At 38.0% G+C, this 23,777-nt stretch overlaps 1 protein-coding gene across 3 annotated transcripts in view; it reads left to right on the top strand.

Annotated features, from left to right (window-relative positions):
- Positions 1-23,777, top strand: part of CCDC191 (coiled-coil domain containing 191) — an 82,252-nt gene that overhangs the window by 15,765 nt on the left and 42,710 nt on the right. For all 3 annotated transcript variants that reach the window (XM_032479371.1, XM_006189987.3, XM_032479376.1), the window contains 4 exons: positions 563-741; positions 2,186-2,409; positions 5,552-5,705; positions 17,141-17,331. In XM_032479371.1, coding sequence (XP_032335262.1) covers positions 563-741; positions 2,186-2,409; positions 5,552-5,705; positions 17,141-17,331 — 748 coding nt within the window. The remainder of the gene's footprint in view (positions 1-562; positions 742-2,185; positions 2,410-5,551; positions 5,706-17,140; positions 17,332-23,777) is intronic.

Genomic DNA, 23,777 nt, shown 5'->3' with positions numbered 1-23,777 from the left:
TAAACTAATCTTTTGGCAGAAGCAGGTCTGTGGTTGCCTGGATAGGGCAGAGAGCATGGGGAGGAGTGGGAGGAAGAGATTGCAAATCAGCATGAAGACCCTTTTTGGGGCTAACAGATACACTCATTATCTTGATTGTAATGATGGTTTTACTGGTAATTATATATGTCAAAATGTACTGTAGACTTTAAATATTTACAAGTTTATTGTATGTCAGTTATACCACATTAGAGCCTTTTTGAAAAAGAGCAATAGATTCCTCAAGGATGTTTAGGTCCTTGTAATATAAATGTAAAAGTAGTATCTTTTCAGTTTGGTAGTGAGGGGGTCTTTAGTGACTTGGGTGAGGGAAGTTCCTCGTGAGTGAAGGTTTTTCCCTCTTAGTTGAAGGTACTTGCTGAGGGATTTACTCATCCAGTTGGCATTATCAGTTACTATTTATTGAACATTCATAGCTTTTTATTTTTATTGTACCAGGATTATTTATATAAATATGGAAATTATACTGAAGTAAAATTTTTTTTTAATTTTCCTTTTTTTGTTGTTGTTCTCTTTCTCCCAGATTTATGTGGTTACTTGGAGGAAGAAGAGGAAAGTACCATCGTTCAAAAATTTATAGACCATCTGCTCCATAAAGATGTGGTGGATTCTGGGATGCTGGAAGATCTTGGAATGAATGAAAACCAAGACAAGAAGTGGCAGAAGGATCCTCGTCTTACCATGGAGATGAGACATAAGCAGGTGGGAGGGAAAAGCAAAATTAAAATGGATAACAGGAAGCAATCTTTGTGTGACACATTTAATAAGCTTAAATAAAGATTTAGGCTTTATTATGAAAAAGGATGCCATCTGTGGTTTGGTTAGAAAGAATAAAAATAAAATATAAGAACTTCAGAAGAAAAATAATGCTCATAAACTGAGGATAGGAAACAATTTATTTAAGAGAACCAAGCAAAAGAATAATTGATTTTGACCAAGAGAGAAGTGAGCTAAACTTTATTAGTTTACATGTGGTACTTCCGAATATAAATATGTAGATTGGGGTTTGCTTGAATTTGTTTTTTTAATTATGACATCAATATATTAATATCATGAATATTCTGGTGAATGTTATAATGATGATTCTTCTCTAGGCAACTGAAAAATTCACTCATTTTGTGATTATAATTTGAAAGGGAGGGCAGATCTGAATTAAATCTAGTTCAGCTGTTTTGAATTAGAAAGGCATATGGGAACTTTCTTGTCTCCAAAGACAATAGTAGATTATAGGAAGAAGATACATCTCAATGCTTTGTAGAGGAACTTCAGGAAGTCAGAATGACCAAGTCTTTCCCATATGTCCAGAACCAAGACCGGACTAGAATTACGGTCTAGTCTTTTTGTAACAATGAATTTCTGATTACTTTAAACCATAAGGCGTGCTCAATCAGCACTAGGGATGATAGAGAAACTGGGGTAGAAGTACGATCCTGGTTTGGATTTATGATAAAAGGGAGGAAAGAACGTTCACTAAGAGAAAGCCATTATCTAGAAGTCTTATCATGAGAGTAACATAAGGGTAGAGATAACGAACAGAAAGGATCACCCCTTAGTTCATAGCTAGTCAAGCCTTTAAAGAGTTAATGGGTTTGAAAAAAATGATTGTGCTTATTCAGAAATATTTGTGAAGTTCATGATTTTGTTTTCCAAATAATCCAGAATCATCTATATATTAAAATGATAGACGTGAATAAAAGGCCGTGATGTTCCTTAAGGTAATAAATCACTGTTCTAGCCTTCACAATTTATCCTCCCCCAAATAACCTTATTCTTTTTCTTAAGTTATAATTAGCATACAGACTGAATAAATAGCAGTAATGTACACCTTGGAAAATCTTATGAGTAGGAAATCATTACTAAATCAGAATCCAGAATTTGGCATCAGACCCATTAGATTTTCAACTTCTCCATGGTGCAGATTGTTCCCAAATTGTTTGGAATGGTCTTACCTGACTTCATTTAAAACTTCCTATTGATCATTACTCAGTAAACAAAAGAATTTCCCCTGTTTTTCTGATATACCATGGGGTTCTGGGCCAGAATGTTTCAAAGTGATTGTATTCTGATCTTCAAAATTTGTTCTAAGGTTTTGCATATCCCTTTCTACTTGAAAGGCTGCTTTCACCCTTGTTGTATTCTCCTCAAGGTAAAAGAAAATCGCTTAAGGCGTGAGAAAGAACTGGAGCGCCAGAGAATTGAAAAGACCCTGAAAAAATCGGCCTTCTTAGAGGCTCAGTATCTGGTGCAAGAAGAGAAGGAAAGGAAGGCTCTAGAGGCCAAGAAAGAGGAGGAGGAGATTCAAAGGGAGATGGTAAAGCTTCGGAGGGAGATAATTGAGAGGAGACGCACTGTGGAAGAGGCATGGAAAATGTAAGTCAGCTGTGATGAGCAGTATTAAGGTTTGTTATGTTGTTTAGGCAGTCATTTTGGAAGGACTCTAAAGTTCTTTAAAATGCACAAACAATGCAATAACAAAACACAGAAGAGAAATCACCCACTCTTGCACCGTCTTAACAAATGAACTATTTTCATTTTTTCCGTGTTTCCTCCTGTTCTTGATCCGTTTATGTACTTAATTGCAATCATAAAGTACATATAATTTGTTATTCTGCTTGTTGTGATTACCACATTGCCTGGAATCCTAAGGTCTGTATATTACTGCATTGAATTCTTATACCATAATTTATATAATGACCTCCACTCCCCATACTGGTGAGCATTTCGGCTATTTCAGACTTTTCACCAGTAGTGCAGTGAGCATCCTTAAGCATAGAGCTTTTTCATTCTTTTGAATTATGTTCTTAGGGTTGTAATTACAGAGTTAAATGGTATAGGCTTCTTGTGACTCTTGAAACATTGCCAAATTTCTTTCCAAATGGCTTGTACTTATTTACAGCGATTGCTGGCAGTGGACCACACTCAGCATTGGGGAGGTGTTATCATTTTCAATATTTTTGCACTTTTAATAGGTATTATATTGGTTAGTTTGCATTTCCTTGGGTTCCTGAATGATTTTAAGATTGGGCACGTTTCCTTATACACATTGGCTAATTGTGCCTCATCCTATTGTGAATTGCCTCAGTGTCTTATCTTCCAATAATGATACAGAGAGTCACCACTGCCTTACTGCCACTGATAAAGAAAAACAATATCTAACATAAAAGGGAAATCAAAGTAGCCCTTACTGGATGTAGTACTGTTGTGTTTCTTCATGCAGAAAATGAGCTTTGTAAATGAAATAACTAATGTATTTGTTCTGAGAAACAGCACGGATGCATAAACTGCAAAAGCCTTGGAACAACGTGCCTGAAGTGGCTGAATACTCAAACTGAGAGGCCACAAAGACCTATTAGATAATCTCTTCCACCCCCTCAGCCTCCACAGCTTTCCCCACTGCGTTCTTGATTGCTCTCATCCTCCCCAATTTAAAACTGCTCTGCAGTGGACGTGGGCTTCATTCTTTCAAGTACCAGGCTCAGACCTCCTCCAGATGCTTTTCCTTTCAGGAAGCAATCACCAGTGTTAGTGAGTTCTTGCTAAGGTCGGCCTTGCTTTTCAGATTGCTCTCAAGCCCTGAAAAATCTAGGCTGACTTAAAATAAATTGGGAAAACAAGTAACATTTGATGGTAGCAGGAAGCACTGCTCACAGTGGGCACTCAGCGAACATTCACTGACCAGTCATTTCTTTTAAAAGTTAAAAATCTTATCTGTGGATGCAGTGAGACAGATAATATGCAGTACTTCTATGTAGTTGAACTGATTTAAACTTAACAGAAAGCAATTTGGCAATAAACAATAAGAGCCATGAAAATGTTATCATTTGACCTGGGAATTCCAGTTATAGGAATATTATCCTAAGAAAATGACCAGAAATCCAGACAAAGATTTGTGCACAAAGATAATGAAAATAACATTATTTATAATAACAGACATTCATAAATATTGGAGAAATTAATAATTAATGGTTGTACAGTGAAACAGCACTGACATGTTAATCAGTGGTTTTTTTCTGGGTAGAAATATAGATGGATGGCTTTTATACCTCTCCAGTTTTTCACAATGAGCAGATATTACTTTCGTAACAGATAGATATTTTAGTGTTATTTTAAAAATTTGATCCATGGTGTTAGAACTGTATTTTTTTTTAATTTTCAATTTTTTTTAGAGTTTTTTTTTACAATTTCACATTTTTATTATTTTGGGGGTGGGGAGGAGGTAATTAGGTTTTTATTAATTTTTTCTGAAGGTACTGGGTATTGAATCCAGGACCTTGTAGGCATGCTCTTAACCACTGAGTTATGCCTTCCCTTGCTAAAACTGTGTTTCTTTAAATGCCCGCTCTGGTCTGCTGATAACTATCTAACATAATGTTGTTAATGCATTAGTAAGTTTGGAAAGAGTCAGTAAAATTATATTGTTGATAAGGCTTTTTAGTTTATTTGTAAGGTACCCTAAATCTGCTTCATTGCATAGTTTAAAAGAGTCTTCTCTAAAAGGTTTATTAACTACAAAGAGAAAAATATCAACTTTACACTGGAGAAGCCACCTTAACCAAATGATGATTAACATCACCAGTAATAAGATACAACGTTATGTGTCGCCTGTATGATATATGAGAATTAATGAAAGAATGTCTGCAGGTAATTCTGGCATTCCTCTTTCCATTTGAGTTTCTACAGCTGTGAAGAGAAATTCAGAAAGGCTAGGTGACTTGCCTGAGTTTTCACAGCTGGTTTGTGGCCAGAGCCCATGAATCCTGAGCCTTGACTAGGTGCTGGCTTTACTATGTCATTGATAATGTATATACACATACCTATGTGGTTTAATGTACTCCAATTAGAAGGCGATGGCTATGAGCTTGCTTGGATTGGTGAGTGTAAGAGGGATGACCTGGAGGGGAAAGTACAGATAGGTAGGTGAGAAAGAGATAATCACAAAGATGAGTGACAAAGTTTCTAAGAGGTTCTTGCTACTTGCCTGCAGTCCTTTTCCTTATTAAGTTTTATTTTTTCGCTTTTCAGCTGTCCTAGAGTTAATATAAATTCCATTTTCTCCTTCCTCAGTAACACCTGACTCTTTTATTATTTTTCGTCCTAGAAACCTTGTAAAAGCCTTGTGGTAAGAATCTCATTCCTTTCTTACCCAAGGGTCCTTATTTGCCTCCCTTATAAGAAGAGAGAGAACTTATGTCTGTATTAGAGATTACCTAGTAGTTGTTATCTCTCAAATTTTCATCAAAGCATCATTCAATAAAAATACTTAAATATCTATAGGGCTTTCTACTTTTCAGAATACATTAAAACAATTTTATTTTATTTAACTGTATTGTATAAAGGAATAAACTAAGACTAAAAAGAAAAAAAAAATCTCCCTACTATGTAGTTTTAGGACCAGATCTAAAAATTGCTATCTTCTGATGGAAAATTCAGTGTTCATTCCACTGTGATAGGTTGTAATTACTCATTGTTAAGTCTGTTGTTCATACATGTATTTTTTAATTGTTATTAATAGAGGGAAGAAAAAGCAAGAAGAAAATTCTCTAAAAAATCCAGAGAAAGGCATGTTTCAAAATGTTCATACTGTTCTAGATGAAGAAAAAATGGCAAAAGAAAGAAAGAAGAAACTGAAAGAGTTATTAATCCAAACTTTCAAGGAAAATCACCAGGTAGGAATTGCAGTGTCTCTTTATTCAGCATTCTGTAGCACAAATGACAAAGGGCTCCATCAGAGATGGGACAGTGTAACACTGAGCCCAGTGGAGCCTCATCCCAAGTGCCAGAATTGGCCACACCATTTGTTCCCGGCTACTCAGCCGGCCGATTGCATAGGGCGGTGCTTCAATCCTCTGTTCAGGGGCTACTCATACATACTCTATGATCCAAGGAAGTCGGGGTATGAATTTGGGATGTCTCACTAAATAACCTTTTTCAGAATAGTGTGTAACTACTATTGTAGATTTCAGGCTGTTTTTGAAAGCTTGGCTTCCACATTGACAGTCTTATGGACCTTTGTGTTCTGGATTATGCAGAAGAATTATTCAGAAAGTTACTTGCCTTTTGGTAGCTCAGATCCTAAACAGTGATATATTTGTGCTTCTACTATAATGGTCTGCATTTTATTTTACTCTCCTTTCTCTTTCTTTGGTTTCACTTTTTGAAAAATTAACTGGCAAATTTTTTATTGACAAATGAGCAACTTCCTCTAGCTACTTAAGTAGAAATTTTTTTCAGTGATGTTGGATTGACAACAGTGTAAGTTTGGGGTCTATTACATTTCAGGTGAAAGGAATTACTTGGAAGATTTGTAAATGAGAAGGTCAGATGAGAAGAGATAAATACTAAATATATCTATTTTATATCTCCTACAACACCCACCCCAGGGCCTTAGGCACTGATGAAATTCAGTGACAGTTAATGGAATGAATGTATAAGTGAAATGGATTTAACAAGAGAAAAGAGAATGTCAAGAAGAGATTGAGGGGACTTGATAAGTGTAGGATAGTTTACAAAGGCCCTGGAAATCAATGATAGAAATTTGAATATGATATGAATAACTAAGATATGAGGGAAAAAGTAAAGTAGTAAAGTAAAGCAGTCACTTAAGAAAGCTAGACATATTTGATGGCAGCGTTTTGGACTGATGGGCAAGAAGTCATAATTATTCAGATATAAAACAACAAGAGTTTGGTCAGAGTTTTGGCTTTAGGAATAGAGAGGGAAGTGTGGTAGGAGGAAATACTAAGAGTTGGGATTAACATTTTGGGAAAAATTGGCAAAGACTCTCCGATGCTGTGTCCTTCAGAGACAGATGGAGTTATTACATCCTCCTGCAGTAACAGTTCAGGTTTCTGAGAGAAAATAGAAAAGGAAATGAGTACTCAAGGGTACATCTTGGGAAGGAGTAAGGAAAAAGTGCCATCTTATGTTACCCAACCAATAAGAGATGGGTAAGACCTGTGTTCCCTGTAAGATTAAGTTTTTTATTTTATTGAAGCCCGCTGTACAAGTAGAAATAATTCAGTCATCCCTTAGTATTCATGGGGAATTGGTTCCAAGACTCCAAGCGGTATACCAAAGTCTGCAAATTCTCAAGTCCCTTATATAAAATAGTGTAGTTGTTTGCGTATAACCTATGTACATTCTTCTGTATACTTTGAATTATCTCTAGATTATTTATGACACCGATGCAAAAAATTAATAAACAACCTTGAATTAAGTAGAGTCAGAAGACCAGAAAGGGGAGCCCTCATGCCCTGTGACAGTAACAGAGCCCAACAGGAAGAAGAAAGACTTCTTTTCTGGCAAGGACTCAGCCAATGAAAAGCCATGGACATTTTGTTTACTATAGTCCTATCAGCTTCCTTTTCCCCTGTATGAGAGTTCTCCTTCCCTGGCCATGTGAGAACTTGAACGTGGCCCGCCATGGTTGCAGAGCCCAAATAAACCCATCTTTGTTGGAGTAATACGTCTTTACCGGAGTAATACCTGGCAGTCTATTTGTTCCAGGTCAACACCTAATAAAACATAAAACTATGTAAATAATTGTAAATACAATGTAAATGCTATGTAAATAGTTGCCAGCACGGCAAATCAAGTTTTGGGTTTTTGGAACTGTCTGGAAATTTTTTCTCCCATATATTTTCCATCCACAGTCGGTTGAATCTGCAGATGTAGAATTTGGCGGATACAGAACGCTGACTGTATGTGCTTTAGAAAGAAGTGCTAGGTGTGAATTTTAGACACATATAAAGAGTTCTACAAAACTCTTTAGTGGCATATTAAAACAGATTACTCAGCTTTAAGAGGACCAGCTGATATACTTTAAAAATGAGAGACTATGAATAAATTATCTCCACTTTGCCACAAATTCTGCTTGATTTGAACCTATATTTGTAAGTCTTTATTTTGAAATAATTTTAGACATACAGAAAAATTGCAAAAACAGTGCATGGAGTTCCTGAGTACCCTTCACTCAGCTTTCCTTGGTGTTAACATCTTACATAATCACAGTATAGTTTTCAAAACTAGGAAATTGACATTGGTACAATACCATTAAATACAGTTAAGAAAACTACAGACCTTATTAGAATGTCACCTGTTTTTCCACTGATGTCCTTTTTCCATCCGTGGTTGTCACGTCTTAGTCTACTCCAGTTTGTGACAGTTCCTCAATCTTTCCTTGTCTTTTAGGACTTCGACATTTTTGAAGAGTTCTGGTCAGGTGTTTTGTAGAATGTGTCTCAGTTTGGGCTTTGCGACATTCTCTTCTGCTTAGGTTGAGATTACGCGTTTTTGGTAAGAATACTGTAAGCAGTGCTGCTGTGCCTCTCTCAGTGACTCCTGTCAGGGGTGCATACTGTTAATATGTCTTATTTCTGTTGATGTCAACCTCAGTCACTTAAGATTGTGTCTGCTGGTTTCCTCCACTGTTTCTTCCCTTTTTAATTCGTAACAGTCTTGGAGGAAATATTGTGAAACTATGCAAATATCCTGTTTATCATCCTTAAACTTTCGCCTACCAGTTTTAGCATCCACTGGTGGATCTTGCCTGTAACAGTGATTAATGTGGTATTTGTCTAACAATGATTTTGTGTTTCCCTCTTCTTGTCTTCATTTATTCACTGAAATTCTTCTAGAAGGAAAAACTGTCCCTCCTCCCCCACTTCTTTATTCAGTGATTCAGTTATTTATTTGCATCAGGGTGGGCTTGTGGCTATTTATCCGATGGGTTATATTCAAATATTATTGTTTACTTTGTTACTCAAATTGTTCTAGCCTTGGCCCTTAGGAAATCTTTCAGATTGATGCCTTTGCCCTTTCAAAGTCCTTTTCTGGGTACTTCCTTTCTTTCTAGCACCACAAGATGTTGCAGGCTCATCCTGTATTTCCCCTGCCCTGGCTCTGGAATCAACCACTTCTACATGGAATCTTGGTTCCTTTTATTGGAGAATAATATTTAGAAACCACAAGCCAGTACTAGCCCTGCTCACTGGTACTGGGGTGTCACTGTTTCCGGGCCCTCTCAGCAGACAGAGCTGGGAAATGGATGTACTTATACTGTCCTACACATACATACACACTATATTAATTTCTGTATCTGTCTGTGTACAAATTAAAAATCCATGGGTTTATATTGATACAGCCAATTCCAGGGCAACAACACAAGGGTCATACTATCGTTTCCCCTTCCTTACTTGTGACTTATTTCTGTATCTATCTGTATATATTTTAAAGTAATTGTGACTTCATAGTGATAACTCCAGCCCTAATTCAGCACCACAGGCTTTAGTGTAGCCTTTCCCCTTGCTTGTTTATATCTTTCTCTGACAGTCAGAAACCTGGAGCTTATTACCTAAAATATATTTACTTATTTGTTCAGTCCTAGTATACCATAAAAGTAGTTTCAGTATTGCTAACCTCTACTGCTATGGAAACAAATTTACTAACTATAGTGTAAAATTTGTACAGTTATTTTTATTTTTAGCCTTAATCAGCCAAAATTGTTTCCAAAGTTCCTTAGGTGGGTTCTTTCCTTCCCTTTCCCCGTGACTGTGATTATGTCACTCATGTGTAGTCTTGTTAGTGAACCTCCCATTTAGATGTCCTCGGGGCATATGGACATAACTGAGACAAGGGAAAATCCACCTACCAGATTCTTCAGGCTTTTACAGCCTTGGCTGGAGGTGGGACTGTCCTCTGGTAAACACCACCAGAGTAGCCGGCCCTCTGGGGTCACTTCCTTGTTCCCAGTCCACATTCCTGGCCTAGTTCTGAAGGAGGCTGAAACTGCCCTTGGGTAATGGAACTTGGATACTCCGCAGCCTAAATATGCCCGCGGGATGAAAAGGTGGAAAGTGCCTGCCTGGCTTGCAGTGAGCAGCTGGATAATAGGAAGCTCTTGTCAGCATGCACAGAACCGCTCCCTGGCACAAAACCAATGGCAAGTAACTTTTGCAGGGAGACTTTAAAGCATCTGTTTCTAGGAGTTGCTCTAGTTCAGACTCTTCTGGTTCCTGTATTCTTTGTGCTTTGACTCTGGATTCTGTTGTTCCCCTAATCTTCTAACATCACATTTGGGCCACAGTATGTTTCTAAAATTTTATTTTATTGAGTTATAGTCAGTTTACAATGTTGTGTCAATTTCCAGTGTAGAGCACAATTTTTCAGTCATACATAATACATATATTCATTGTCACATTCTTTTTCACCGTGAGCTACCACAAGATCTTGTATATATTTCCCTGTGCTAAACAGTATAAATTTGTTTATCTATTCTATATGTATCTGTCAGTATCTACAAATTTTGAACTCCCAGGCTGTCCCTTCCCACCCCCTCCCCCCTGGCAACCACAGTTTGTATTCTATGTCTATGAGTCTGTTTCTATTTTATATTTAAGTTCATTTGTCTTCTTCTTTTTGTTTTTTTTAGATTCCATATATAAGTGATATCATATGGTATTTTTCTTTCTCTTTTTGGCTTACTTCACTTAGAATGACATTCTCCAGGGACATCCATGTTGCTGCAAATGGCATTATGTTATCATTTTTGTGGCTGAGTAGTATTCCATTGTATAAATATACTACTTCTTCTTTATCCGGTCATCTGTTGATGGACATTTAGGCTGTTTCCATGTCTTGGCTATTGTAAATAGTGCTGCTGTGAACATTGGGGTACAAGTGTCATCCTGAAGTAGGGTTCCTTCTGGATATATGCCCAGGAGTGGGATTCCTGGGTCATACGGTTAAGTCTATTCCTAGTCTTCTGAGAAATCTCCATACTGTTTTCCACGGTGGCTGCACCAAACTGCATTCCCACCAGCAGTGTAGGAGGGGTCCCTCTTCTCACAGTATTTAGCAGGAGACTTTCTGAGAGAGACAGAGCAGGCTTTCATACCAAAACACAAGTTCAGGTGCAGTACTATTTATGCTTTTTCCCCTCTCACTTCATTGCCAGGCCTCTTTATTTTATCAAAAACATCTGTTTTTGTATAGAAACTTCCTACTTCTATCCTATCCTATTTTCTCTTTGATCTTGTAGTGAAATCTCTTGGGAAGATTCAGCAATCCACTTGTCATTGCTAATTAGTAGAAACAAAAAGGGATAACCATGAAATTCTTATACTATTTGGAAAGTGGCCTTCTTAATTCTCACCCTATTCTGGAATACATTTTATGTCTTCTTTAGGTAAGAAAATCTATGATCTTTCCTGCTTGTGAAAGTTGAAGAAAACAAGGAAAGATGGGTTGACACTAACCTAAATCTGAATTCTGTGGGGGAAGATGTTGGTTTGCTTGTTTGGTTAGTTATCTCTGTTAGAGAATAAGATAATAATGACCGAAGGAGGCATTGCTGATGTTAAGCTTGTGGCATAGTGCCTTCCAAATGGCTGCCCAAACTCAGCTGAGGTGATGCGGAACTACATGGAAAAGCAGCCTGCTTTTTTTTTTTTTTTCTTACAAGGTGATGAAAACTATAGTTAAGAACTTCATTCATGTAGCATGATTCCTTCCCAAAGATCTTGCTTTTGTGTAATAGAGGTGGTCCTGATAAAAGTAAAACCATTTCTGAGCTGAAACATAGCAGCCACCCTTTCAGTAATGTTGTCCTATGTTTGGGGAAGGAAAGGAAGAGAAAGCCTCTTTGCAAATAAAACTAAAGAATAAGAAAAATATTGGAATACTGGGCACACACATGAGGAATACTGGAATTCATTTAACTCTCCCCTCTAAGTTTATTGCCAGGGACAGTGTGTGGTGTGCATTTTAGAAGGGGTTTGAAGCCTTATTATGTATTATTTCATACAGCCACTCTATGGAAAATTTCCAAGTAACGTTTTGTTGTTGTTGGCAGGGAGGTTGTGTGTTTAGTTGGTTATTATACTCTTCCTTACCCTCATGCTGCAAGTAACCCAGGTTTCCCCTCCTCACAGAAGAAACAGTGAGAGCTAGTTTACTAAAACATTGCAAAATTTGCAATTTGCTTTTCAAAATGCTGTTTTAATCTCAGGTTCTTTTTTTCCCCTTGTCTTTTGAAAAAGTACTGATTAAATTCTACTTTTAAAAAAGTTAAGAGCCTTTGGCATAAACTCGTTCTCTAAAATTATACAGAATAGAGTATCTTTTCCCCTAAACATGGGACATTTCTGGTGAATATTTATAAGGATCTTAAGAACCGTATGGGTGCGGAACAAACGACATCACGTCATTGTCTTACTGTCAGACTCTCCTGGAGGTGACTCCAGCATTTGTCTAATATAGTCTGAGGTAAGCCGTACTTTTGGCATAGTGGGGGTGAAGGGCCTGGGAGTGGGGGAGAATGGGCAGGAGGTGGAGATTGGTAGAGAGGGGAAGAGGGTCTAAAAGGGGAAGAAAGAGGAAAGAGAATGTAATGGGAACAGTAGGTCTGACTTCCCTAAAGGCATGAGGTCATGAAAACTGGTCCAGACTTTGTTGGGAAAGGAGCCCTGTCCTAGCGAAGAGTCAGGTTATAGGCTGCATTGTGGGCATTCTTCTGTAAGACCCCAGAGCATTTTATTGATTGAGAATTTAATATGGTGGGACTAAGCAATTGCTTTTTGAAATTCTACTTCTGCAGTGAAACAGTATTAGATAATTACAGCAAGATTATTGATTGAAACTTCTTAGCAGAAATAGTAAGAATTTACAAAATGTCCTTTTGTTAGCAATACATATTGATGCATTTATGGGTGAGACGATACAATGTCTGATGTCTAGAGTGTATTTTTAAATACTCCAGCTAGTGGAAGAGAAATGAAACAAGATTAGCACAATACTGATCATTTTTGGAGCTGAATAAGGGGTTTATTCTTCTATTCTACTTTTCGGTATGTTTGTTAAATTTCTGTAATAAGGTGGGGGTTTTTAAGTTTAAAAAATGAAGGGAAAAAAGTTAAATACAGAAGTAAAACGATCATCACAGCTTCAAGTATATAACACAAGTAGCTTTTTGTCTGTAGCCAGTGTTGGCATTTCACACAGCAGTGGTTGTCAAAGTCTAAGCCTCTGGGCTTTTCCACAGGACCCAACAGAAAGTCCAGGTCTTAGCTCTGTGTACTGAAAACTGGATGTATTTTCCCTAAAGTATGTATGTAGTTGTAGAAGTATGTGGGTGGGGGCAAGGGGCGCAGTGATTTCCTCTCCTTTCTTTGAGCAGCTTTTCAGTGCTGCTCCTTCCCCAGGACATTCATTCTGTCATGATAAAGATCCTCCTTTTAAAGATCCCAAGCACTTCTTAGCATCCGTGGCGTCTTCTGCCTAGCTGTAGTGGTCCCCAAAAAGGAAAAAGGACGTGAAGGATTGCTTTCCTGTGTAGTATTAGGGCGTCTGCTCCTTGTGGCCCAGGAGCAGCAAAGGAGTCTGTTGGGGCCCTGGGGGAGTGTAGCTTTATTTCTAGCATTCCGTCTTTGGCCAGCTCCCCTAGACCACTAGTTGCACCGTGGCTAGTTCCATTTGGCAAAAATAAATTGTAAAGTTGTTGACATTTTTGTCCTCTTTACAATTCGTTGTTTATTTTTCCATGACTGAGAATTTTGATGCAATTATCACCGAGCTTTCTGACAAAAGGGAAATAGCTGAGGAATTTTGATGAGTTACCCACTTCATTAATCAGAACAAGCATCTCTAGTGACAGGATTAGAATTACAATGAAGATTAGATAGCAAATTGCTGTTCTACCTAACGTCAATCATTCCCAGTGACAGCAATGTGATTACACTTCAGGGAAGAGCTTTTCTTGCCAACAGAAGGAGGGCAGCTCCAGTGCAGGTAATAAATTTAGCAGGGTGAGCTGTCATTTCTTCTCTTGAGTGGAATCCTTAACGACCAAATAATGTCTTGTGGAAGATTTTGAGAGGAGAGAGAAAAGCATTTCATTTAAAAACTTTCTGAATTTCACTTTGTAGTATTTTATTTTAAAAATTACTGTAGATATATGCTTAGGAGCAGTTCTTCCCACAATGATTTTCAGTATTTTACTTACCTGAAACAAGCGTTAATTATCACCACAACTATAATAAAGAGATGGTCAAAGTTAGTGAAAGAATGCATGACCACATTTGAGAATCTATCAGAAATAAAAGGATGGTGCAGAAATAAATGAACTAGGTAAGAAACGGAGGGAGGTCAGACTAGTTGCCTGTCTAGTGAAGACGTTGAGTTCCCCGGCTTAAACAGAACGTATTCCTCTTCCAGCCCAATTGTGGTTTTTAAATAATAGTTGTTGTTTCAAAGAGCAAAAGGCAAGAGTGCTGCTGTAGTTCCAGAGTGTGGAGCTGAAGAGAAGCTGGCCTGAGCCCGCCGGGACTCTGCTTGGGGGAGGGTAATAGAGAGCGGGAACAGACGGACTGTGGAAGTATGTCTGTGTCTTGTCCCTTCTCATTAAGAGCAGAGTGCTAGCTTCTCCTCCCAGAGGAGACAGGACAGAGTATTTCCTTTCCCAAATATTTTCCTCCAAACACATTTATGGGACTCCTGTTTGAATAATGTTTGCTGTGAATGAAGAATAACCAAGTGGCTTTTCCTGATTCATACTTTTATTTTTGTTGGGTTAAGTTTCAATGGGATTGCTCTTTTGAGTAGACAAGGAAAAAAACCAATGGCAAGTCGATTTCAGGACAGCAGTTGCTGTACTAATATGTCACTTTGCTGTTAACCTCTGTGCAGTGAAACTGAATTATAGACCGTCAGAACTGATCATTTTGCCCTCAAAGGCTGAACTTAAGTATTTTTAAAGAAATATATTGACTATAGCATTTTATAAGCTCATATTTTCTCCTTCTTAATTCAGATATTTTCCAGCAATGCTTTTCTACTCTAGGAAGTTATGTATAAAATTCTTTCTCTTTCAGGATAAAAGAAGCAAGTAATTTGCTCTTTCTCTTTAGAAGAGACTTTGTCCTAGTAGATAAGGGTCATCAGGATGCCAGAATGCTTCAGTTTTAGCATTAGGTGTACTACTAATTCTTTACTTTGTGAATTTAATCCTTAACCCTTCTCTATTTGAAGTTTAACTTGGTAAGGTAAATCATAATTATATCTGCAGTCTCTCTGTTTTGTAATGATGGTCTATGAATTAATAAAACAATATACATGAGGTGCTTTGAACTTTACAGAGAAAAAGAACGTAGAAATCCAAGAAAGACACCATTAGTAGTGCTATTATTGTCAAGGTGGATTATGTTTGTACTGTTACATCATTAGAAATATTCCAGGAGTTAACATTAGAGATTACTAGCTATTCCTAGACTATTTCATCAAGCCATTTAAGAGAAACCTCTTAAATGAATCTGGTAAATAGATACAGGATATTTTCTTTTGACTGTGGTGCACAAGTAAACACTATTTTTTTTCATGCTGTATTTTGTGGGATAGATAAGCAGATAATAATGCAGAAGGCATACCCCCTCAGCCAGGCAGCTGTGTGTCTTTTCCTTGTTATGACTGAAGGCATACCTTATATTCAGCAAATCTCTCTTCATCCATTCCTCTCTTCCCCCTTTTGCCCTCCCTTTCTTCCTTTCTCCCTCCTTTCCCTTCGTGGGATCTAAGGTGAAGGCCTAGAAAATGTGCCCTCATTTGACACAATGAAAGGGGAATGAAGGCTTTTTAAAGACTACCATGGTTTCTCCTAATGGAAAATTATAAAAAATAAGATTTTGTAGTTTGTCTAAATGAGAGTATAATTGGATTCTCATGTAGAGAAGATTTCAGGCCAAATGGGCTATTTCTAAGAATTCTAACATATGCTTCCGTATGTCATTGGTCTTTTAATTTGTATATTCTCTCTCCTTATAACCTCTCAAAAGTAGAAATGATCTCTTAAGCAACTTTATTCAGAATTCTGAAATTCAGACACAGTGGTGGGTGCTTACTAATGCTGAAATTGTGAAAGATAAGTATTTTTAAAGAGAAAGAAACAGTAAATTGGGCTGACCTTGGTATGGCTACCAAGTTCTTGAAGCTGGTCAGCAGGCATCTCCTGTATCTCCCGCGGAGTCACCTCCTTTGAGGTTACGTTCCGTTTTAGTGCTCCCCACCCTTGGTACCACTCTCAGATCTACCATGCCCATTTATGGGACCCAGTCCCTCCTTCTGGAGGCTCACAGTCTTGTGGAAACTAGTAAACAGGTGATTATAATACAGTGTGATGAGTGTTTTGACCAAAAGTGTAGATTCCTCTGGGAACACAGTGGAATGGCATCAACATTTGGGGAGAGTGATTGGTAAAAGGAGGGCTTCCTGAGACAGGTGCCTCCTGAAGTAGGCAGAGAGAGGGCAGAGAAGGACAGAGAAATTAGTATGACCACAGACAGAAGTATGAAACAGTTTGGCTGGTGAAAGGCCAAGAGCTGAAAGTAATTGGATGTAGTAGTAACATAAAGTTTGCTGTGAAGATAGAAGATCTAGTCAAGGCCTAGAGCTCAAGAGATTTTCTTAGACCAGGACCGTAAGTACTTCTCTGGGGACATCCTTAAGGTCAGTAGACCTTGTCTGATATGTTGCCAGATGCACATAGTGCAAGATCACAAGCAGCCTGAGTATCTGGTTTCTCTGGGACTATTCACAAAAGCCCTGACATGGTCATTGGTGGCCCAGCTGAAGCTGTTTCTAGCTGTCTTGTTCCCAGGGACCAGAAACCCCATTCCATCCTATGGGATCGCCCGTGTTCCTTTGTGCAGGACATCAGTGGTGTTAATTACAGGAATGAATTAAATCGTTGGTATTTTAAACTCCAGGACAACCTGGTAGGAGAGTTCTGTTGGAAGCAGGCCTTTCAAGCCTCTCACACAAGCCTCTTCACTTAGATCTTAGATGTGATGATTACTCTAGCTTCCCATAGGACTGGTGCCTTACAATGAGAATTAAGTATTTTAGTTTAAGTCATGAGGTGCCTTAGTTGCATAACTTGAATATTTCTTGTCATTATTAACATAAAAGAATTATGCTTTGTTCCCCTTCCATCAAGACAACAGTTCCTACATTTGTTAGAAAAAGTGTGAAGGAAAAATCTGAGCAGAGGGTTCTCGTTAGTAAATATTAGAAACACTAATCAGTAGTGATTTTCCAAATGTTTCCATTGCAGTGTCAAAAACGGTATTTCTCTGCCTGGCACAAGCTGATTCTTGATCATAGAATTAAGCTGGGGAAAGCTGGGACCCTGTCTGACTGGAAGTTTCAACTGAAGGTCCTGCGGGCCTGGAGAGACTACACAAGGTCCCAGAAGTTAGGGCGGGAGACTCAAGCCATGGAAAATGACCTTAGGGAAGAAAACAGGTACTATTATTTATACCATGAAAATCCTTCTAGTATGTTTGTCTAGGATGTCTTTCGTCCTGAAGAATACAGAAATACATTCTAAAAATACTGTTTACTGGGGATGAGGGTATAGCTCAGTGGTAGAGTGCATGCTTAGCATGCAGAGGTCCTGGGTTCAATCCCCAGTACCTCCATGAAAATAAATAAGTAAATAAATAAACCTAATTACCTCCCCCCAAAACAAAAACAAAAAAATTAATAAATAAAATATTTTTTAACAGTAAATTAAAAATACTGTTCCCTGGAATCATCTCATCCACTTATGAAATATGATCATCACTGTTTTTCTCTGTTACTCCCAAACTAGAAAAATTTAACTGAAAATTGTAAGCAAAAATTATTTGATTAAAATATACCAATGTGCATACTTGTTTCCTTTTTTCCTTGTCCTTTGATGTAGTAGCATTGCACCCTGGACCATCTTACATTTTAGAAGACAGAATTTGGTTTATATTCCAGTAATTCTCATTGATAAAAATCACTGTCTGCACATAGAGAGTTAATTGGGACACAAGGAACATCCATCTGGGAAGGCAGACCTGTAAGAATGACTTCTCCCATTCCCCCATTTTTTGTTCCACACCTTATTTAGAGGTTTTTGACACCTTTGTATCAGCTTTCTCTAATGCTTGTGAATTACACAGAATTTGTCTTCAAATATCTTCAAATTAAATACATTTTCTTTTCATTCCCAAGTTCAACTTTGCATTCTTGAACCAAAATCATTGAAGGTGGAAGGAACCATTTGTTTAGTGGTGGGAAGAGGGTGGAGAGTGGTTCGTATTCTTCTGTTTAATCACTTCTCTGCCAGCACGTCTGTTATTCATCCTGGGTGAAAAATTGAATGAGTAGTATGTGAAAGCATTGCTATGTAGGAGGGAATGGTGCCCCCTGGAGTTGTGCATCCCTGTGACAGCCCTGGGGAGGATACATAGGAGCCTGACACATGGTCCCTTGTCCTCAAAGAACTTAAGTTTTGTGGGGAAAACAAGATCTAGAAACAGTACAGGTATGGATTAGCATTACAAACTTCACAATGCATCTCTGCTGCTGCTGAGAACTTTGTAGAGGGAAGTAACTGAGGAGGCTCCTACAGAGTGCCAGGAAAGGCTTTATCAAGAAGATGGGTCTTGGGGGAGGGTATAGCTCAAGTGGTAGAGTGCATGCTAAGCATGCATGAGGTCCTGAGTTCAATCACCAGTACCCCCTCTAAAAAAATAAATAAACCTAATTATCTGCCCTCCCCGCCAACAAAAAAAAAAAAATTAAAAAAAAAAAAAAAAAAGAAGATGATGGGTCTTGAGCCAGGCTCTGCACAGTAAGTAGGATGTTCTAGGTAGAAATGGGGAAACGAGGTGATGGTACGAAGTGTGGCTGGAAAGCATCAAGCATATAGTTGTCAAGTTCATCAACTTGTGAAGGGCCTTGGATGCTGGAATAGGGAGTTGAAGCATTTTTTGGTAAATAAAGGTGAATTTCTAAAGATTTTTAAGCAGGAGGGTGACCTAGATAATTTTTCCTTTCTTCAAGTATGCTGGAGGAAATCTTCAGTGGGGAAAAAAAAGCTCTTTCAAAATTTGTTTCTAAATTCTCAGGGCCTAGTGATTGATCTAAGAACTTGGGGTGATAGCTTGCTGAACGCTGGATTTGTTGAATAAAGAAGAGAAATTGGAGGTGTTGGAAAGGAGAAGCATCATGAGTGAGGGCATGAAGGGAGTGGAAACTGACATGTTAAAAGTGGTCTAGGAAATTTACATGCTGGAAGAAAAATCTGAAGAATGTGAGATTCCATTCCAACTAAACTATTTAAATATAAAAGCACTAAGTGAGGATTTCATAATAGCATTATGTGCCAATTTTTTTTAAAGATCCTCTGAGAACTTCTTGTCTCATATCTGTGAATTATTTTCACGTGTCTATTTTTAAATGCTCAGAATGGGTACTACATTTTTTTAACTGTCAGAGTTAGAAAATATTTAACTTATAATATTTTTTTTTTACTATAAAACTTTATAGCAGAAAATTCTTAAAGCAGGAAAGCACCTCAAGGAGCATCTGATCCAGCTCCTCACTTTACAGATGATAAAAGTAAGGCACAGAAAAGGTAAACAGCTCTCTCAGGGTCATGCAGTAGCCAGTCCAGGACTAGAGCCTGGTGCTTTTGATTCTGAGTCAGGTGCTTTTTCCTACTCCATGCTGCTGCTAGTTAAATGGCATCTAGGTGATGGCTCCCTAAGACAACCATGGTTTTCAGTTACATTGCAGCTGACTTCAGATGGTTACAGATGTAAAATGAGAACAGTAATTAACAAATGACAAGTCATGCTAGAAATAGAAGAAAGGAGGTATTAGATACAAACTGTCCTTGATGCTGCTTTCCTACAAATCCCTGACTCTCTGCATGTTGTTTTTTGTTCTAGAGCAGACAGTTTTCAGGAAATTGTTGGGTGATTTTGTTCAAAGAAGGTTAGGGTAGTAGAGGTGGAGAAAAAAGCTCAAACGTAGCTACTATAAGCAGAAAGACAAGAAATGTCAGTGGGACTGAGGGTGTCAGGAGAGTTGGGACTCTCTTCACCAAGCGCATAGGAGTTTCTCCCAGTTCCTCTGTGGACGCTGAATACATATTTGTTAAATAAGGGGTGAGTCAGTGGATGAATGAAGAGCTCAGTTACTTCCTCCCCTGCAGTTTAACTCAACGTTTTCAAGCATTTTTTTTTTCTAAACAGTGAGCTCAAGAGATACAGAGTATTTATTATAATGGGTTACTCATTGTAGAAACTAAACTCTTACCAGATTGACAAAACATAGGTGGTTCTTTGGCCCATCCACCTGGACATGGAAGACATTTGCTATGTCTGTTTCTCAGATGTCAGCTGTGTCCTTACCCTCCAGCTCTTGCATCCACATTTGCTTTTGCCACCTGGGCTTTCCTCTTACTGGCCTGTCCCCCATGCAAGGCCCAGCCTTTTTGGGATTCTTTCTTTTCCTTCTTTCCTTTTTGTTCTTCCCAGTATCTCTTTGGATCAAAAGAGATCCCTCTTTTCTTCTTAGTCATAACTTAGCCACCATCTTTTCTTACTGAGCCTGTGCTCAGAGCCTCACCTCCACCCCAAGGGCTCATCCATCTCTTTATTCTGAAAAATGCACCTTGCTTTCCCTAATAGGAATTTTTGTCTTTTATTTTTCTTTCTTTCTTTTTAATTTTTTTGGGAGGAGGTCATTAGGTTTGTTTGTTTATTTATAATTTTTTAATGGAGGTACTGGGGATTGAACTCAGGACCTCGTGCATGCTAAGCACACTCTACCACTGAGCTATACCCTCCCTCCTTCTTGTCTCTTTTCTTTTTAAAGTAGTTTTGGTAATAGTGTTATAAAAGTTCAGTACAATATTGTAATACAATTGCAATGTTGACAGATATTCCCAGACTCTTAAACTAAGGATCCACTCACTAAGGTAATACAACCAAATTCTGGTACACATGCTAAGTCAGACCTTTGGACATGGTGGTATTGGAATTTGAACTGTATTTTTAATTTCTTTAGCATATTCACTTTTGCAAGTTGGCTCCAGGTCTTCCATTCCTCCTCTCTCAGTTTACAGCCAGCCCTAGACAAACTGGGAAGAAGCAGGGTTTGTTTTCAGCATCCTCCGCCTGCCCTTCCTGAGCCTACTTCCCTGATTTCTCAGTTCTTTTCCTGGGAAGCATCTCTGTCCTTCCCTTATTAACCTCTGCACTGTCCTCAGTCCTGCCCTCTCTTGAACCAGTGTTTTGAGTCTTCCCTGGAACATACTTTTAGCTCTTCCCTGTGTCCGTGTGGCCCCTTACACTCTGTCTCTATAATACTCAATTGATGTTAACCCTCCCAAGAAAGTTATACTTTAATAGGCATTTTCTGGAAGCAGTGCCCAAGATGCAGGTGATGGGAATTTGAAGGTACTGTGGCAGGCCAGGGGAAAAACCAGCCCTTTGACATCCCTCAAACTGTGGCATTCATTCATCCACTCATTCATTTGTTCTGTTTGATAGCATATATTCATTCAGTCAGTCAGCTTTACTGATGCTTACTGATGTACTAGACTCTTTCTTAAGTACCCGCAGGGGGACTAAAAAAGTTATTAAACATTCCTGCCTTCTAGGAGTTTTTAATCTAACTGGAGAAGTCAAAAATTATACCCAAATATTAAAAATAATTGCAACAGAAGGCACAGTAGGATAGAAACTTAAGGGTGACATAGACTTGGCTATCATACTTTACAGTCTTCCAAACAACTTTTTAAAAATAGAAATTCTTAGGTCCCATCTTCTGAGAGTGACAGATCATCACTAAATGGAAGAGAGCATTTTTTTCAGTTAGAGGGAAAACTGGTAAGCCAGCACATATGTGGACTCACCTGGCTAGCCTAGAGGTGGGGAGGCTGAATTGAAAGGGACTATCAGATAGTCCCCATTCCTAGCACTCCTGATTTCAGCATGCTTTAGGGCAGTCATGTTTGACTGTTCTTCCCTCTGTGCTCACCTGGGTACCCAAGAGAGAGTCTAGAAATGCATGACATCTAAAGCTGATAAAGCTCCTGTTATGTCTATCCAGAGAGGCAGGAGGACCATTCTTGCATTGGCGACTCACTTTAAAACTCTTTCAAACAGAATTGTGTGATCTTCCACTTTTTCCCTGGGAGCTACCTGGTGCATTACTGAATGCATTATTAACTTATTCATTACTATTCCTGCTGAACCTGCTCATCCCAAATGCAGCTGTTTGCATCATTGCTATTTTTATGTCCTGCATCAGATTTCAGCATTCAATAAGATCACTCGTATGTGGTTATTTATCATTTCTCAGTTCCTTTTAAAAAACTCAAGACCCTTTTTAGATATCTAGTAATCTTGTCCTAAGATAGTGTTATTGCCTTACACATGAATTTGTTTTATACTTCATGCTTCTTTTTTAATTTAATTACATCTTTAAAAACAAAATCCTGTAGGATAGGCTTGTTGTTGTTGTTAGGGTGACACCGTTAATGAGGAGTTATCTTAGAAACTTTCGGTTGCTTGCCCAGTGTCCCGTACCTAGTTAGTGTTCTTCTGACTACTGTGTTTTAGAATGTACATCAGTAACTAAGTACCATTTGAGGTGTTAAGTCTAAGCAGCATGGTTAATATTTAAATTCCTATTTAAACCTATTATATTTTATAGTCTTAGTTCTTTAGAGGCTGCCTTTCTCTGCATTGTAATGATCAATTTATATGTTCTTGCCAGAAATTCCCCGATTTCAGCTTGGAAACATACTAGGGCAGGATGTTTTCCATAAAGGAACACTGTTCTTCATTTTATGATTATGTGAGAACTGTGGAACCATTTCCTTGGGTTAGCATACCCAAGTAAATCATGTCTGAGCTTTTAAGAAATTTTAAGTGGTTTTTCACTTTCAGAATTATGTATGTTTTTAGTGCCATCATTTAAAAAGTGCAGAAGCTGGCTTATCTGGAATATTGCCACTCTGCTGAAGTGTACTGCAAAGGAGCAGGAGTACAACCAGTCTTGTCTCTGGATCCCTAACTTCTGTGTTTCTACCCTTCCCACAAACATAGGTATCTTATGCACATCTTCAAATCCCCTACGTAATCATTATAGAGAGAGCTCTAACCTCGATGATGAACATACATTTTTTTTAACTGTTTAGTCTTCTTGTTATGTTTACAGAAATATTTTTCTCTTTTCATACTGTCCAAATAATCCTCTCCTTGACAGTCAAAACCCCAGTGCATCTTTTGGCTGTTTACGCTGTGAAAACATGAAATTAGCACATCCGGTAAATTTCATACTCCTTCTTCCTAAGCAGATTGATATAAATCAAATTTCACATTAATCAGACAGAGCAACATACATCTTCTAGCCTGTGGAAGTTTATGATTTCCACTTACTTGAGTAAAATGCTGTAGGGCTTTTTTGTTTGTTTCACCATTTAAACATTGATATTTTTGGAGCTTTGTTCTTACTTGCATTGCTACCTGATTATTGTTCTGTTTCTTCTAAAATTTTTATTTTAAGGTTGTTCAGTCTCAGATACTTTCTTTTTCTCCATCAAAGTAAAATATTATATATAAATGTTAATTACCGCCTATATTGTGTTTTTATTATAAAAACCATCAGTCAATCACCAAGTATTTATTGAGTACCTATCATTGCATTAGAAAGAAGCACTTATATATAATGAGGTATACTGTTGGCAGAATTGCTCCTAGTGTTTATCCTGAATTTCATTATTTCAGTTGACACTACTCTCACTAATTGTTTCACCCATCTCCTCTGACATAGGTTAAATTCTGTGACTCCAGAGTAGCCTCTTTCAACTTAAGGGTTTTAACTCATTAACGGATCCTAAAATCAGGCTCAAGATGAGG

The sequence above is a fragment of the Camelus ferus genome, chromosome 1 (genome assembly GCF_009834535.1).
Source record: "Camelus ferus isolate YT-003-E chromosome 1, BCGSAC_Cfer_1.0, whole genome shotgun sequence".
Taxonomy (NCBI): Eukaryota; Metazoa; Chordata; class Mammalia; order Artiodactyla; family Camelidae; genus Camelus; species Camelus ferus.
Note: the sequence above shows the minus strand (reverse complement) of the source record. Positions and strands in the feature narration are given on the sequence as shown.